A 12,580-nucleotide genomic window follows, 5' to 3' on the forward strand; every position below is an offset into this window, starting at 1 on the left:
CCTCACCACCTGGGGACGGCCCGTCAGAAAGTCCAGGACCTGTCCTCATGTGCAGTTGTGAACCGTAGGCTGGCTTTTTTACACTGGTTTTGGAGCAGTGGCTTCTTGCTTGTTGAGCGGCCTTTCAGGTTATGTGGATATAGGACTCGTTTTACTGTGGATATAGATACTTTTGTACCTGTTTCCGCCGGCATCTTCACAAGGTCCATTGCTGTTGTTCCTAGGAGACAGAATGCGTCTCCTTTTCCTGAGTGGTATGACAGCTGCGTGGTCCCATGGTGTTTATACTTGTGTACTATTGTTTGTACAGATGAACGTGGTACCTTCAGGTGTTTGGATGAAGGATGAACCAGACTTGTGGAGGTCTACAATTTTTTTCCTGAGGTGTTGGTTGATTTCTTTTGATTTTCCCATGATGTCAAGCAAGGAAGCACTGAGAATGAAGGTCGACCTTGAAATACATCCACAGGTGCGCCTCCAATTAACTCAAATGATGTCAATTAGCCTATCACAGAAGCTTCTAAAGCCATGACATTATGACACTAATATCAAAAAAGTCTCAAACTTTTCTTGAAAGTGAAGTGACATAAAAACAATTATGCTGATTGTGTGTTTTGACTTTATTTACATGGCCAAGTCACAGGTTAAAATAGAAACTTTATTCATGGAAATACAAAAAAAAAAAAAAAGGCCTTCCTCTGAACATTCTCTTTAAATAATTCTCTAAAGGTATTTACATCTATACAGCGTATTCAAAATACTCTCTTTTGGTAGCGTCCTCTTTATAAACAAAGACAAGTTTGGCAACTATTTGGTCCCTGTATAGGATGGGGGGGGGGGGGGGGGGGGGTATTGGAAAGGAGATGGGGAGAGATAAAAGGGGAATAGGACAGGGAGGATTGCAAATGTTGTGGTGTAAACTGCCAGCCAGACATCTAAGGGCCTCAATTCTACACAATTGAATGTCCAAACGACACAGAACTGTTACACTGCAAAGAGATTTAGTTTAGGATTGCAGTAAAGGGTAACGAAGTGGTTGTACGGGGTAATTGCTAGTGGCGCGGATGCTATTGCTAACCATTCAATTATTGTCTATTTCCTGAGGCTCGTCTACTACCCATCACAGAGGGTTCTTGTCTGTGGCACTTTGATAACAGCATTCAGATGGTACGTTATTATAATTATTATTGTTGGAGTTTGGTTTGGTTTATCCTTCTAGCTAAAATCCAGAACTGCTAAGATGACTGACTCATGACGTTCCTCTTGCCTACAAATATGGAGTTCCATGAGAGTGAAATGTGGGCTTCAGTTTAGGTTGTGTAGGTGCAGCCTATTTTAGATTAACCTTTTCATGGCAAGATTAGGAAGTCATGAGGGAGGGGAGTGGCCAACCCTTTCTGTTGGTGAATAGAGTAAAAGGAGTGTTTCTATTGGTGGAGTGGAGTGCCTATCAGGATTAAGTGAATAACCAAACGGGGACAAACCCACAACAAAAATACCACAGAAAGAGAGAGGGCGATGACTAGAGTAAGAGAGGGCGATGACTAGAGTGAGAGAGGACTAGAAAGAGAGAGGACTAGAAAGAGAGAGGACTAGAAAGAGAGAGGACTAGAAAGAGAGAGGGCTAGAAAGAGAGAGGGCGATGACTAGAAAGAGAGAGGGAGATGACTAGAAAGAGAGAGGGAGATGACTAGAAAGAGAGAGGAAGATGACTAGAAAGAGAGAGGGAGATGACTAGAAAGAGAGAGGGAGATGACTAGAAAGAGAGGGAGATGACTAGAAAGAGAGGGAGATGACTAGAAAGAGAGAGGGAGATGACTAGAAAGAGAGGGCGATGACTAGAAAGAGAGAGGGAGATGACTAGAAAGAGAGAGGGCGATGACTAGAAAGAGAGGGAGATGACTAGAAAGAGAGAGGGCGATGACTAGAAAGAGAGAGGGCGATGACTAGAAAGAGAAAATGGAAAAAAAAAAACATGAAGCCACCTAAAGATTCATTTGAAACCTAAAACATCAGTGTTTCTCTTTTGGCCCTGAGGTTGTTGGAAACTTTTTACAATCTAATTTGAACCCCCTCCCTTAGCAATATCAGTTCACCATACCATCACTGATGAGACACGCGTCACACAGTATACACTGACAGAGACAGACAGGCCAACAGCACTCATTTCATTGCTTGGGTTAGTTCATACACCTTATATGCCCCTTCTCTATAGGAATATTTCAGCCTGGGTAAGGGCTGCAGGTTGAGGGCTGAGGGTGGGGAGGAGGGGTTAGGTCAGAGGGTCCGGGGAGTGAAGAGTTGTCCATTAGAACCCATCTAGGTGGTTCATATTGTTGGCTCTGTTATGGATCTCTTCTAGAAAGTTCTCCAGCTGTTCTATCAGCACCCGCTTCTTGAACCTGAATAGAAGAGAATAGAACATGGTCACTGATACAGAACAGAATACGGTAAAATAGAACATGGTCCCTGGTACAGAACAGAATACGGTAAAATAGAACATGGTCACTGATACAGAACAGAATACGGTAAAATAGAACATGGTCGCTGGTACAGAATACGGTAAAATAGAACATGGTCGCTGGTACAGAACAGAATACGGTAAAATAGAACATGGTCGCTGGTACAGTACAGAATATGGTAAAATAGAACATGGTCGCTGGTACAGAACACGGTAAAATAGAACATGGTCGCTGGTAGAGAAGTAGAACAGAACATGGTCGCTGGGAGAGAAGTAGAACAGAACATGGTCGCTGGTAGAGAAGTAGAACAGAACATGGTCGCTGGTAGAGAAGTAGAACAGAACATGGTCGCTGGGAGAGAAGTAGAACAGAACATGGTCGCTGGTAGAGAAGTAGAACAGAACATGGTCGCTGGTAGAGAAGTAGAACAGAACAGGGTCGCTGGTAGAGAAGTAGAACAGAACATGGTCGCTGGTAGAGAAGTAGAACAGAACATGGTCGCCGGTAGAGAAATAGAAGACAGATATACAGGACGGAGAGTCTAGTTGAACATCATTCCTGATCTTTCTTATGGATCTCTCAGATACAGGACAGACCGTTCAGAACAAACTTCCTTTAGATTGTTTTGGGACCATCTGTTGTTCCATGTAGTGAATCTGTTATTCAATGTGTTTGTATGGGCTAATAGTAGTAAGGCCAAAAATGATTTTAAATATTTTTTTTGCTATATATATATATATATATATATATATATATATATATATATATATATATATATATATATATATATATATATATATATATATATATATATATATATATATATATATATATATATATATATATATATATATATATATATATATATATATATATATATATGCACACACACACACACACACACTGCTCAAAAAAATAAAGGGAACACTAAAATAACACATCCTAGATCTGAATGATTGAAATATTCTTATTAAATACTTTTTTCTTTACATAGTTGAATGTGCTGACAACAAAATCACACAAAAATTATCAATGGAAATCAAATTTATCAACCCATGGAGGTCTGGATTTGGAGTCACACTCAAAATTAAAGTGGAAAACCACACTACAGGCTGATCCAACTTTGATGTAATGTCCTTAAAACAAGTCAAAATGAGGCTCAGTAGTGTGTGTGGCCTCCACGTGCCTGTATGACCTCCCTACAACGCCTGGGCATGCTCCTGATGAGGTGGCGGATGGTCTCCTGAGGGATCTCCTCCCAGACCTGGACTAAAGCATCCGCCAACTCCTGGACAGTCTGTGGTGCAACAGGATGGAGCGAGACATGATGTCCCAGATGTGCTCAATTGGATTCGGGTCTTTGCAGGGCTCTGGCAGTGCTCATCCTGCTTCTCCTTGCACAAAGGCGGAGGTAGCGGTCCTGCTGCTGGGTTGTTGCCCTCCTACGGCCTCCTCCACGTCTCCTGATGTACTGGCCTGTCTCCTGGTAGCGCCTCCATGCTCTGGACACTACGCTGACAGACACAGCAAACCGTCTTGCCACAGCTCGCATTGATGTGCCATCCTGGATGAGCTGCACTACCCGAGCCACTTGTGTGGGTTGTAGACTCTGTCTCATGCTACCACTAGAGTGAAGGCACCGCCAGCATTCAAAAGTGACCAAAACATTAGCCAGGAAGCATAGGAACTGAGAAGTGGTCTGTGGTCCCCACCTGCAGAACCACTCCTTTATTGGGGGTGTCTTGCTAATTGCCTATAATTTCCACCTGTTGTCTATTCCATTTGCACAACAGCATGTGAAATGTATTGTCGATCAGTGTTGCTTCCTAAGTGGACAGTTTGATTTCACAGAAGTGTGATTGACTTGGAGTTACATTGTGTTGTTTAAGTGTTCCCTTTATTTTTTTGAGCAGTATATATATATGATACTTCAAGGGGTCTTAAAAATGTAAAATCAAATAGCTAAATGATCATTGGTAGGACCTTCTTAAAACAATTCCATATAGTTTAGTAGACCACCCCCACCTTAGACACTAACGGGTTAAAAACAGAAATAAAAAGAGTTCCAAGCTGATCGTGTTCCAGTTTGACTCAGGTCTGTTTAGAAGCTTGTGTTCCTCACCTTGCAGCTTCTTTTATAATGTTCTGGAGAAATATCAACCGTGTGTCAAAGCTTCCTTGGATCTGCTTCAGGAAGTAGAAGATTTTTTCATAGTCTATAACAACAACAAAAAGAGAGAGAGAGAGAGAAGGGAAGAGTCAAGCACAGTGAGAGCTGCTGATGAAACTAGAGAACTTTCCATTCAGGGATTTCAGACCAGACATCAACAGTAGGCTATGAGACAAGGTCTAAGGGGTAATGATTGGACACGGAGTCAGTGAAGTGAATGACTACCATCACACAGCCAGTCTACAGACATACAGACCACAGATTAATGACTACCATCACACAGCCAGTCTATAGACATACAGACCACAGATTAATGACTATCAGACAGCCCTCAAGACCAGTGTTTTCCAACCCTGGTCCTCCAGTCCCCTCACCAACCCTGGTCCTCCAGTCCCCTCACCAACCCTGGTCCTCCAGTCCCCAAACCAACCCTGGTCCTCCAGTCCCCAAACCAACCCTGGTCCTCCAGTCCCCAAACCAACCCTGGTCCTCCAGTCCCCAAACCAACCCTGGTCCTCCAGTCCCCAAACCAACCCTGATCCTCCAGTCCCAAAACCAACCAAGTTCCTCCAGTCCCCTCAACAGTACAATGTTTCGTTGTAGCCCTGAACAAACATCTCATTCAGCTCATTGAGGGCTTGATGATTAGTTGACAAATTGAATCAGATGTGCTTGTCCAGGGTTACAATAAACATGTGTACAGTTGGGGTACTGGAGGAGCAGGGTACTGCCCCAGACATCCAGGCCCCAGATTACACAGCCAGTCTCCAGACATCCAGGCCCCAGATTACACAACCAGTCTCCAGACATCCAGGCCCCAGATTACACAACCAGTCTCCAGACACTCAGGCCACAGATTACACAGCCAGTCTCCAGACACACAGGCCCCAGATTACACAGCCAGTCTCCAGACACACAGGCCCCAGATTACACAGCCAGTCTCCAGACACACAGGCCCCAGATTACACAGCCAGTCTCCAGACATCCAGGCCCCAGATTACACAGCCAGTCTCCAGACATCCAGGCCCCAGATTACACAGCCAGTCCCCAGACATACAGGCCACAGATTACACAGCCAGTCTCCAGACATACAGGCCCCAGAATACACAGCCAGTCCCCAGACATACAGGCCCCAGATTACACAGCCAGTCTCCAGACATCCAGGCCACAGATTACACAGCCAGTCTCCAGACATACAGGCCACAGATTACACAGCCAGTCTCCAGACATACAGGCCACAGATTACACAGCCAGTCTCCAGACATACAGGCCACAGATTACACAGCCAGTCTCCAGACATCCAGGCCCCAGATTACACAGCCAGTCTCCAGACATACAGGCCCCAGAATACACAGCCAGTCTCCAGACATACAGGCCCCAGACATCCAGGCCCCAGATTACACAGCCAGTCTCCAGACATCCAGGCCCCAGATTACACAGCCAGTCTTTGGAAACATCTGGACCAACAGCTTCACCATAAAATAACAATTACATCTAAATTAAGTCGTTGGGGAAAAGTGAGGCAACTTTCTCTGGTTGCCGTGGCAGAGTGTGGGCGTGGCGGCCCCTGGTTACGTACGTCTCCCGGGTTTCCGTATCTCCTTGGTGATGAGGGCTCGTAGTTCGGTGTTGACCTCCAGACTCTCGCTGTTCATCACCTTCTTCAGCTCCCCGGGGGAGGGGTACCGGGCCGGGCGCTGCTCCTCCACCACACCCCCAGTCTCTCCTCCATCCTCACTGCCCTCTGAGAGCTCCACCTCCCTGGGAAGTCCGTTCTCCTCCTCAGTGTCCCCATCAGCCTCCATGCGGTTCCCTGTGCCGGGGCCGTCTAGAAGGGGTCCAGAGAGGATCTCTCCTGGTTGGACCGTTGTCCCGGTCTCACACGTCTCTGGGTTGTAGAGGTTCCCAAAAACAGCCTCTGAGTCTGACTCATTCTGGTCGCACTCTGTGAGAGGGGGGGGGGGGATCGTTCATAACTAACATGTACGGAACTAAAATACTGTCACTTTCTTTTACAGACTCAGCACTTCAAATATTTGTGTTTTAACACACAGGTGCACTGACAACAATGGCACAGAGCTTGTGTGAGTGAGTGTCTCACCGGCGAGGGGGGGTCTGAAGGGGCTGGCTGCAGGGCTGACGGGGGGCGAATAGGCTCTGCCGGGGCGCAGTAGAGGGGACATGCACCGTCGTCTCTTAGGACCCCCACCCCCGACCCCGTGCATGTTGGAGTCACTCCCCGGACGCTTGCCCTTGTTCTGGGGACCCGTCACAAACTCATCGGCCTCGTCAATCATCATCCCCTACAGAAACAGCAACAGAAAAAGACAGGATAAACAAAACGTACTATTGCAACTTCACTGTTATAAATGTTAAAGCAAACAACTGACATTTGTCCAGAAAAATGTGTTTGACTCATAATAGCAATCAGTTAGAGATGTTTTCAAAAAACAAATAAAGAGTTTGTGAGGTTTTGACCAGCTGATTTCAGATACTCCTAAGTGGAAGGGAATGGTAGTGAGAGTGATTTCTGTACACAGCCATAGTCCTACCTTCTTGTCCAGTTTGAAAGGATTTCCGAAGGTGTGCAGGCGTTTGGGCTGTTCAGGGTCTGCGTCTCTGAGGGGTTGGGGAAGGGCTTTGAGGAAGTCCTGGTAGTTCCCCATCTGGGCGATGGGCACACTGTGCAGCTGGTCTGGACAGACAAGAGGACACAGGAAGACTTGGGCTCAAATTTCAGTCTTCGTCTCGTCCTTAACAAAACTGGCAGCGAGAATAATTCAACGCAAATTACAGTTAATTCTGGAACTGAGTCACACACACACACACCTGTGTCCTGTCCTCGGAGCAGACAGGTGGTGCTGAGTAGGTTCCTCCTCATGCGGCTCAGCTGATCCAGGAGGTGCATTCTGGGAATGTCGTAGGCGTTCCGGAAACCCTGAGGTTTCAGACTCTACACAGGGAACAGCGAGGAAGAGCTAGTAGTGTCAGAAAAGCAACACGATGGGGGAGAATCATATGAAACGGTACTTCAGTAAGTCAGGGGAGGTTGTATCATATGAAACGGTACTACAGTAAGTCAGGGGGAGTATCATATGAAACAGTACTACAGTAAGTCAGGGGGGGTAGTATCATATGAAACGGTACTACAGTAAGTCAGGGGGGGGGGGTAGTATCATATGAAAGGGTACTACAGTAAGTCAGGAGGGGGGGGGGGTAGTATCATCTGAAACGGTACTACAGTAAGTCAGGGGGGGGAGGGGTAGTATCATATGAAACGGTACTACAGTAAGTCAGGGGGGGTAGTATCATATGAAAGGGTACTACAGTAAGTCAGGGGGGGGGGGTAGTATCATATGAAAGGGTACTACAGTAAGTCAGGGGGGGTAGTATCATATGAAACGGTACTACAGTAAGTCAGGGGGGGTAGTATCATATGAAAGGGTACTACAGTAAGTCGGGGGGGGAGGGGTAGTATCATATGAAAGGGTACTACAGTAAGTCAGGGGGGGGGGTAGTATCATATGAAAGGGTACTACAGTAAGTCAGGGGGGGGGGTAGTATCATATGAAACGGTACTACAGTAAGTCAGGGGGGGAGGGGTAGTATCATATGAAACGGTACTACAGTAAGTCAGGGGGGGGGGGGTAGTATCATATGAAACGGTACTACAGTAAGTCAGGGGGGGTAGTATCATATGAAAGGGTACTACAGTAAGTCGGGGGGTAGTATCATATGAAACGGTACTACAGTAAGTCAGGAGGAGGGGGGGAGGGGTAGTATCATATGAAACGGTACTACAGTAAGTCAGGAGGAGGGGGGAGGGGTAGTATCATATGAAAGGGTACTACAGTAAGTCAGGGGGTAGTATCATATTAAAGGGTACTACAGTAAGTCAGGGGGGGTAGTATCATATGAAACGGTACTACAGTAAGTCAGGGGGGGGGGGTAGTATCATATGAAAGGGTACTACAGTAAGTCAGGGGGTAGTATCATATGAAACGGTACTACAGTAAGTCAGGAGGAGGGGGGGAGGGGTAGTATCATATGAAAGGGTACTACAGTAAGTCGGGGGGGGGGGGGTAGTATCATATGAAAGGGTACTACAGTAAGTCAGGGGGTAGTATCATATGAAACGGTACTACAGTAAGTCAGGGGGAGTATCATATGAAAGGGTACTACAGTAAGTCAGGGGGGGGGTAGTATCATATGAAACGGTACTACAGTAAGTCAGGGGGAGTATCATATGAAACAGTACTACAGTAAGTCAGGGGGGGTAGTATCATATGAAACGGTACTACAGTAAGTCAGGGGGTAGTATCATATGAAAGGGTACTACAGTAAGTCAGGGGGTAGTATCATATGAAAGGGTACTACAGTAGGTCAGGGGGAGGGGTAGTATCATATGAAACGGTACTACAGTAAGTCGGGGGGGGGGGGGGGTAATATCATATGAAAGGGTACTACAGTAAGTCAGGGGGGGAGGGGTAGTATCATATGAAAGGGTACTACAGTAAGTCAGGGGGTAATATCATATGAAACGGTACTACAGTAAGTCAGGAGGGGGGGGTAGTATCATATGAAAGGGTACTACAGTAAGTCGGGGGGGGGGGTAGTATCATATGAAAGGGTACTACAGTAAGTCAGGGGGAGTATCATATGAAACGGCACTACAGTAAGTCAGGGGGGGGGGGGGGGAGTATCATATGAAAGGGTACTACAGTAAGTCAGGGGGGGGGGGGGTAGTATCATATGAAAGGGTACTACAGTAAGTCAGGGGGGGTAGTATCATATGAAACGGTACTACAGTAAGTCAGGGGGGGGTAGTATCATATGAAAGGGTACTACAGTAAGTCAGGGGGGGGTTAGTATCATATGAAACGGTACTACAGTAAGTCAGGGGGGGGGGGGGGGTAGTATCATATGAAACGGCACTACAGTAAGTCAGGGGGGGGGTAGTATCATATGAAACGGTACTACAGTAAGTCGGGGGGGAGGGGTAGTATCATATGAAAGGGTACTACAGTAAGTCAGGGGGGGGTAGTATCATATGAAAGGGTACTACAGTAAGTCAGGGGGGGTAGTATCATATGAAAGGGTACTACAGTAAGTCAGGGGGGGGTAGTATCATATGAAAGGGTACTACAGTAAGTCAGGGGGGGGGGGGGGTAGTATCATATGAAACGGTACTACAGTAAGTCAGGGGGGGTAGTATCATATGAAAGGGTACTACAGTAAGTCAGGGGGGGTAGTATCATATGAAACGGTACTACAGTAAGTCGGGGGGTAGTATCATATGAAACGGTACTACAGTAAGTCAGGGGGGGTAATATCATATGAAAGGGTACTACAGTAAGTCAGGGGGGGTAGTAATATATGAAACGGTACTACAGTAAGTCGGGGGGTAGTATCATATGAAACGGTACTACAGTAAGTCAGGGGGGGTAGTATCATATGAAACGGTACTACAGTAAGTCAGGAGGGGGGGGGGGGGGGGTAGTATCATATGAAACGGTACTACAGTAAGTCAGGGGGGGGTAGTATTATGAAAGGGTACTACAGTAAGTCAGGGGGGGGGGGGGGGGGGGAGTATCATATGAAAGGGTACTACAGTAAGTCAGGGGGTAGTATCATATGAAACGGTACTACAGTAAGTCAGGGGGGGTAGTATCATATGAAACGGTACTACAGTAAGTCAGGAGGGGGGGGGGGGGGGGGGGGTAGTATCATATGAAACGGTACTACAGTAAGTCAGGGGGGGTAGTATTATGAAAGGGTACTACAGTAAGTCAGGGGGGGGGGGGGAGTATCATATGAAAGGGTACTACAGTAAGTCAGGGGGTAGTATCATATGAAACGGTACTACAGTAAGTCAGGGGGTAGTATCATATGAAAGGGTACTACAGTAAGTCAGGGGGGGGGGGGGTAGTATCATATGAAACGGTACTACAGTAAGTCAGGGGGGGGGGGGAGTATCATATGAAAGGGTACTATGGTAAGTCGGGGGGGGGGGGGTAGTATCATATGAAAGGGTACTACAGTAAGTCAGGGGGGGGAGGGGTAGTATCATATGAAACGGTACTACAGTAAGTCAGGGGGTAGTATCATATGAAAGGGTACAACAGTAAGTCAGGGGGGGTAGTATCATATGAAAGGGTACTACGGTGTTCTAAAATGTTGGTATCGTAATGATTTGGTGCTGTCGTACTACCGTGGTACCGGTGTACAGCGCAACATGATTACACACGTACAAATATGTTATAGAAATGTATACTTTATACCATACAGAGAATCATGGCTGATCTACACAGTATCTCTACGTGAGTATCTCTACGTGAGCATCTCTAGAGATAACATGACGTCTTCATCCTCAAGCATCACAGCTAAGGGCCGTTCGGTGCTGCTGACCTTGTTGAGAGGAGCCAGCTGAAAGCCAGAGAACTCTTTAGAGTTTAGCTCCAGGGGCAGGGCGGCCGTCTCTCCTGTGATGCTGGCCAGAAGCTGAGTGAAGTCTCTGCGCTGGGCCAGAGAGATGTCCCCACCGCGGTCACGCACCTTGATGCCACCCTCCGCTACCACCTTCTTAGCTACAGATGCTATCAGCCGCTCGTACTCTATCTTGGTCTGGGGAGAAGATGAATGGATGGTTATGGAAGGAAGAGTGAATGGAAACCAAGACAGTTTGCACTCACCAACACACACACGGACAGACAGACGGGACAGAGACGCACAGACACACTACCTGCTGGCTGAGCTTCTTGAGGTAGGACACCACACTGTAACTCAGACCATACTCCATGTTGTCGGCCAGGAGGTTAGGAGCTCCCATGATCCTTAGCGCCTTCCGGAGGGACTGCAGAAGAGTAGAGAAGGCATCATCAAGACTACACATTACAACCAAAATACATAACGATGTCACCTAATTCCACCGCGGCAGCCACGTTAGCCCCTAGCGGTGGTTATAACTCCTCCGCGGCAGCCACGTTAGCCCTTAGCGGAGGATATAACTCCTCCGCGGCAGCCACGTTAGCCCTTAGCGGAGGATATAACTCCTCCGCGGCAGCCACGTTAGCCCCTAGCGGTGGTTATAACTCCTCCGCGGCAGCCATGTTAGCCCCTAGCAGTGGATATAACTCCTCCGCGGCAGCCACGTTAGCCCTTAGCGGAGGATATAACTCCTCCGCGGCAGCCACGTTAGCCCCTAGCAGTGGATATAACTCCACCGCGGCAGCCACGTTAGCGCCTAGCGGTGGATATAACTCCACCGCGGCAGCCACGTTAGCGCCTAGCGGTGGATATAACTCCTCCGCGGCAGCCACGTTAGCCCCTAGCGGTGGATATAACTCCACCGCGGCAGCCACGTTAGCGCCTAGCGGTGGATATAACTCCACCGCGGCAGCCACGTTAGCGCCTAGCGGTGGATAACATAACCGTTTAAGTTTGGGGTCACTTAGAAATGTCCTTGTTTTTGAAAAAGCATATTTATGTCCATTAAAACATCAAATTGATCAGAAAACACAGTGTAGACATTGTTAATGTTGTAATTGTTAATGTTTGCAATTATGTTAGCACAGCTGAAAACTGTAGTTCTGATTAAAGAAGCAATAAAACTGGCCTTAGACTAGTTGAGTATCTGGAACATCAGCATTGGTCTTTGTTTCTGGCCATTTTGAGGCAGTAATCGAACTCACAAATGCTAACGCTCCAGTTACTCAACTAGTCTAAAGAAGGCCAGTTTGATTGCTTCTTTAATCAGAACCACAGTTTTAAGCTCTGCTAACATAATTGCAAAAGGGTTTTCTAATGGTCAACTAGCCTTTTAAAATGCTAAACTTGGATAAGCTAACACAACGTGCCATTGGAACACAGGAGTGATGGTTGCTGATAATGTGCTTCTGTACGCCTATGTAGATAGACTCCATTTTTTTTTTATTACAAAAAAAATCTG

The 12,580-nt window shown here is 46.8% G+C and overlaps 1 protein-coding gene across 2 annotated transcripts in view; it reads right to left on the minus strand.

Moving 5' to 3' along the window:
* Nucleotides 1-599: 599 nt before the first annotated feature.
* Nucleotides 600-12,580, minus strand: part of LOC139380978 (integrator complex subunit 6) — a 47,866-nt gene continuing 35,885 nt past the window's right edge. For both annotated transcript variants that reach the window (XM_071124185.1, XM_071124186.1), the window contains 8 exons: nucleotides 11,375-11,485; nucleotides 11,041-11,256; nucleotides 7,462-7,585; nucleotides 7,185-7,327; nucleotides 6,734-6,935; nucleotides 6,212-6,577; nucleotides 4,585-4,678; nucleotides 600-2,402 (listed from right to left, as the gene is read on the minus strand). In XM_071124185.1, coding sequence (XP_070980286.1) covers nucleotides 2,309-2,402; nucleotides 4,585-4,678; nucleotides 6,212-6,577; nucleotides 6,734-6,935; nucleotides 7,185-7,327; nucleotides 7,462-7,585; nucleotides 11,041-11,256; nucleotides 11,375-11,485 — 1,350 coding nt within the window. In that variant the 3' untranslated portion in view covers nucleotides 600-2,308. The remainder of the gene's footprint in view (nucleotides 2,403-4,584; nucleotides 4,679-6,211; nucleotides 6,578-6,733; nucleotides 6,936-7,184; nucleotides 7,328-7,461; nucleotides 7,586-11,040; nucleotides 11,257-11,374; nucleotides 11,486-12,580) is intronic.

Source organism: Oncorhynchus clarkii, chromosome 22, assembly GCF_045791955.1.
Source record: "Oncorhynchus clarkii lewisi isolate Uvic-CL-2024 chromosome 22, UVic_Ocla_1.0, whole genome shotgun sequence".
In the NCBI taxonomy this organism is placed as follows: Eukaryota; Metazoa; Chordata; class Actinopteri; order Salmoniformes; family Salmonidae; genus Oncorhynchus; species Oncorhynchus clarkii.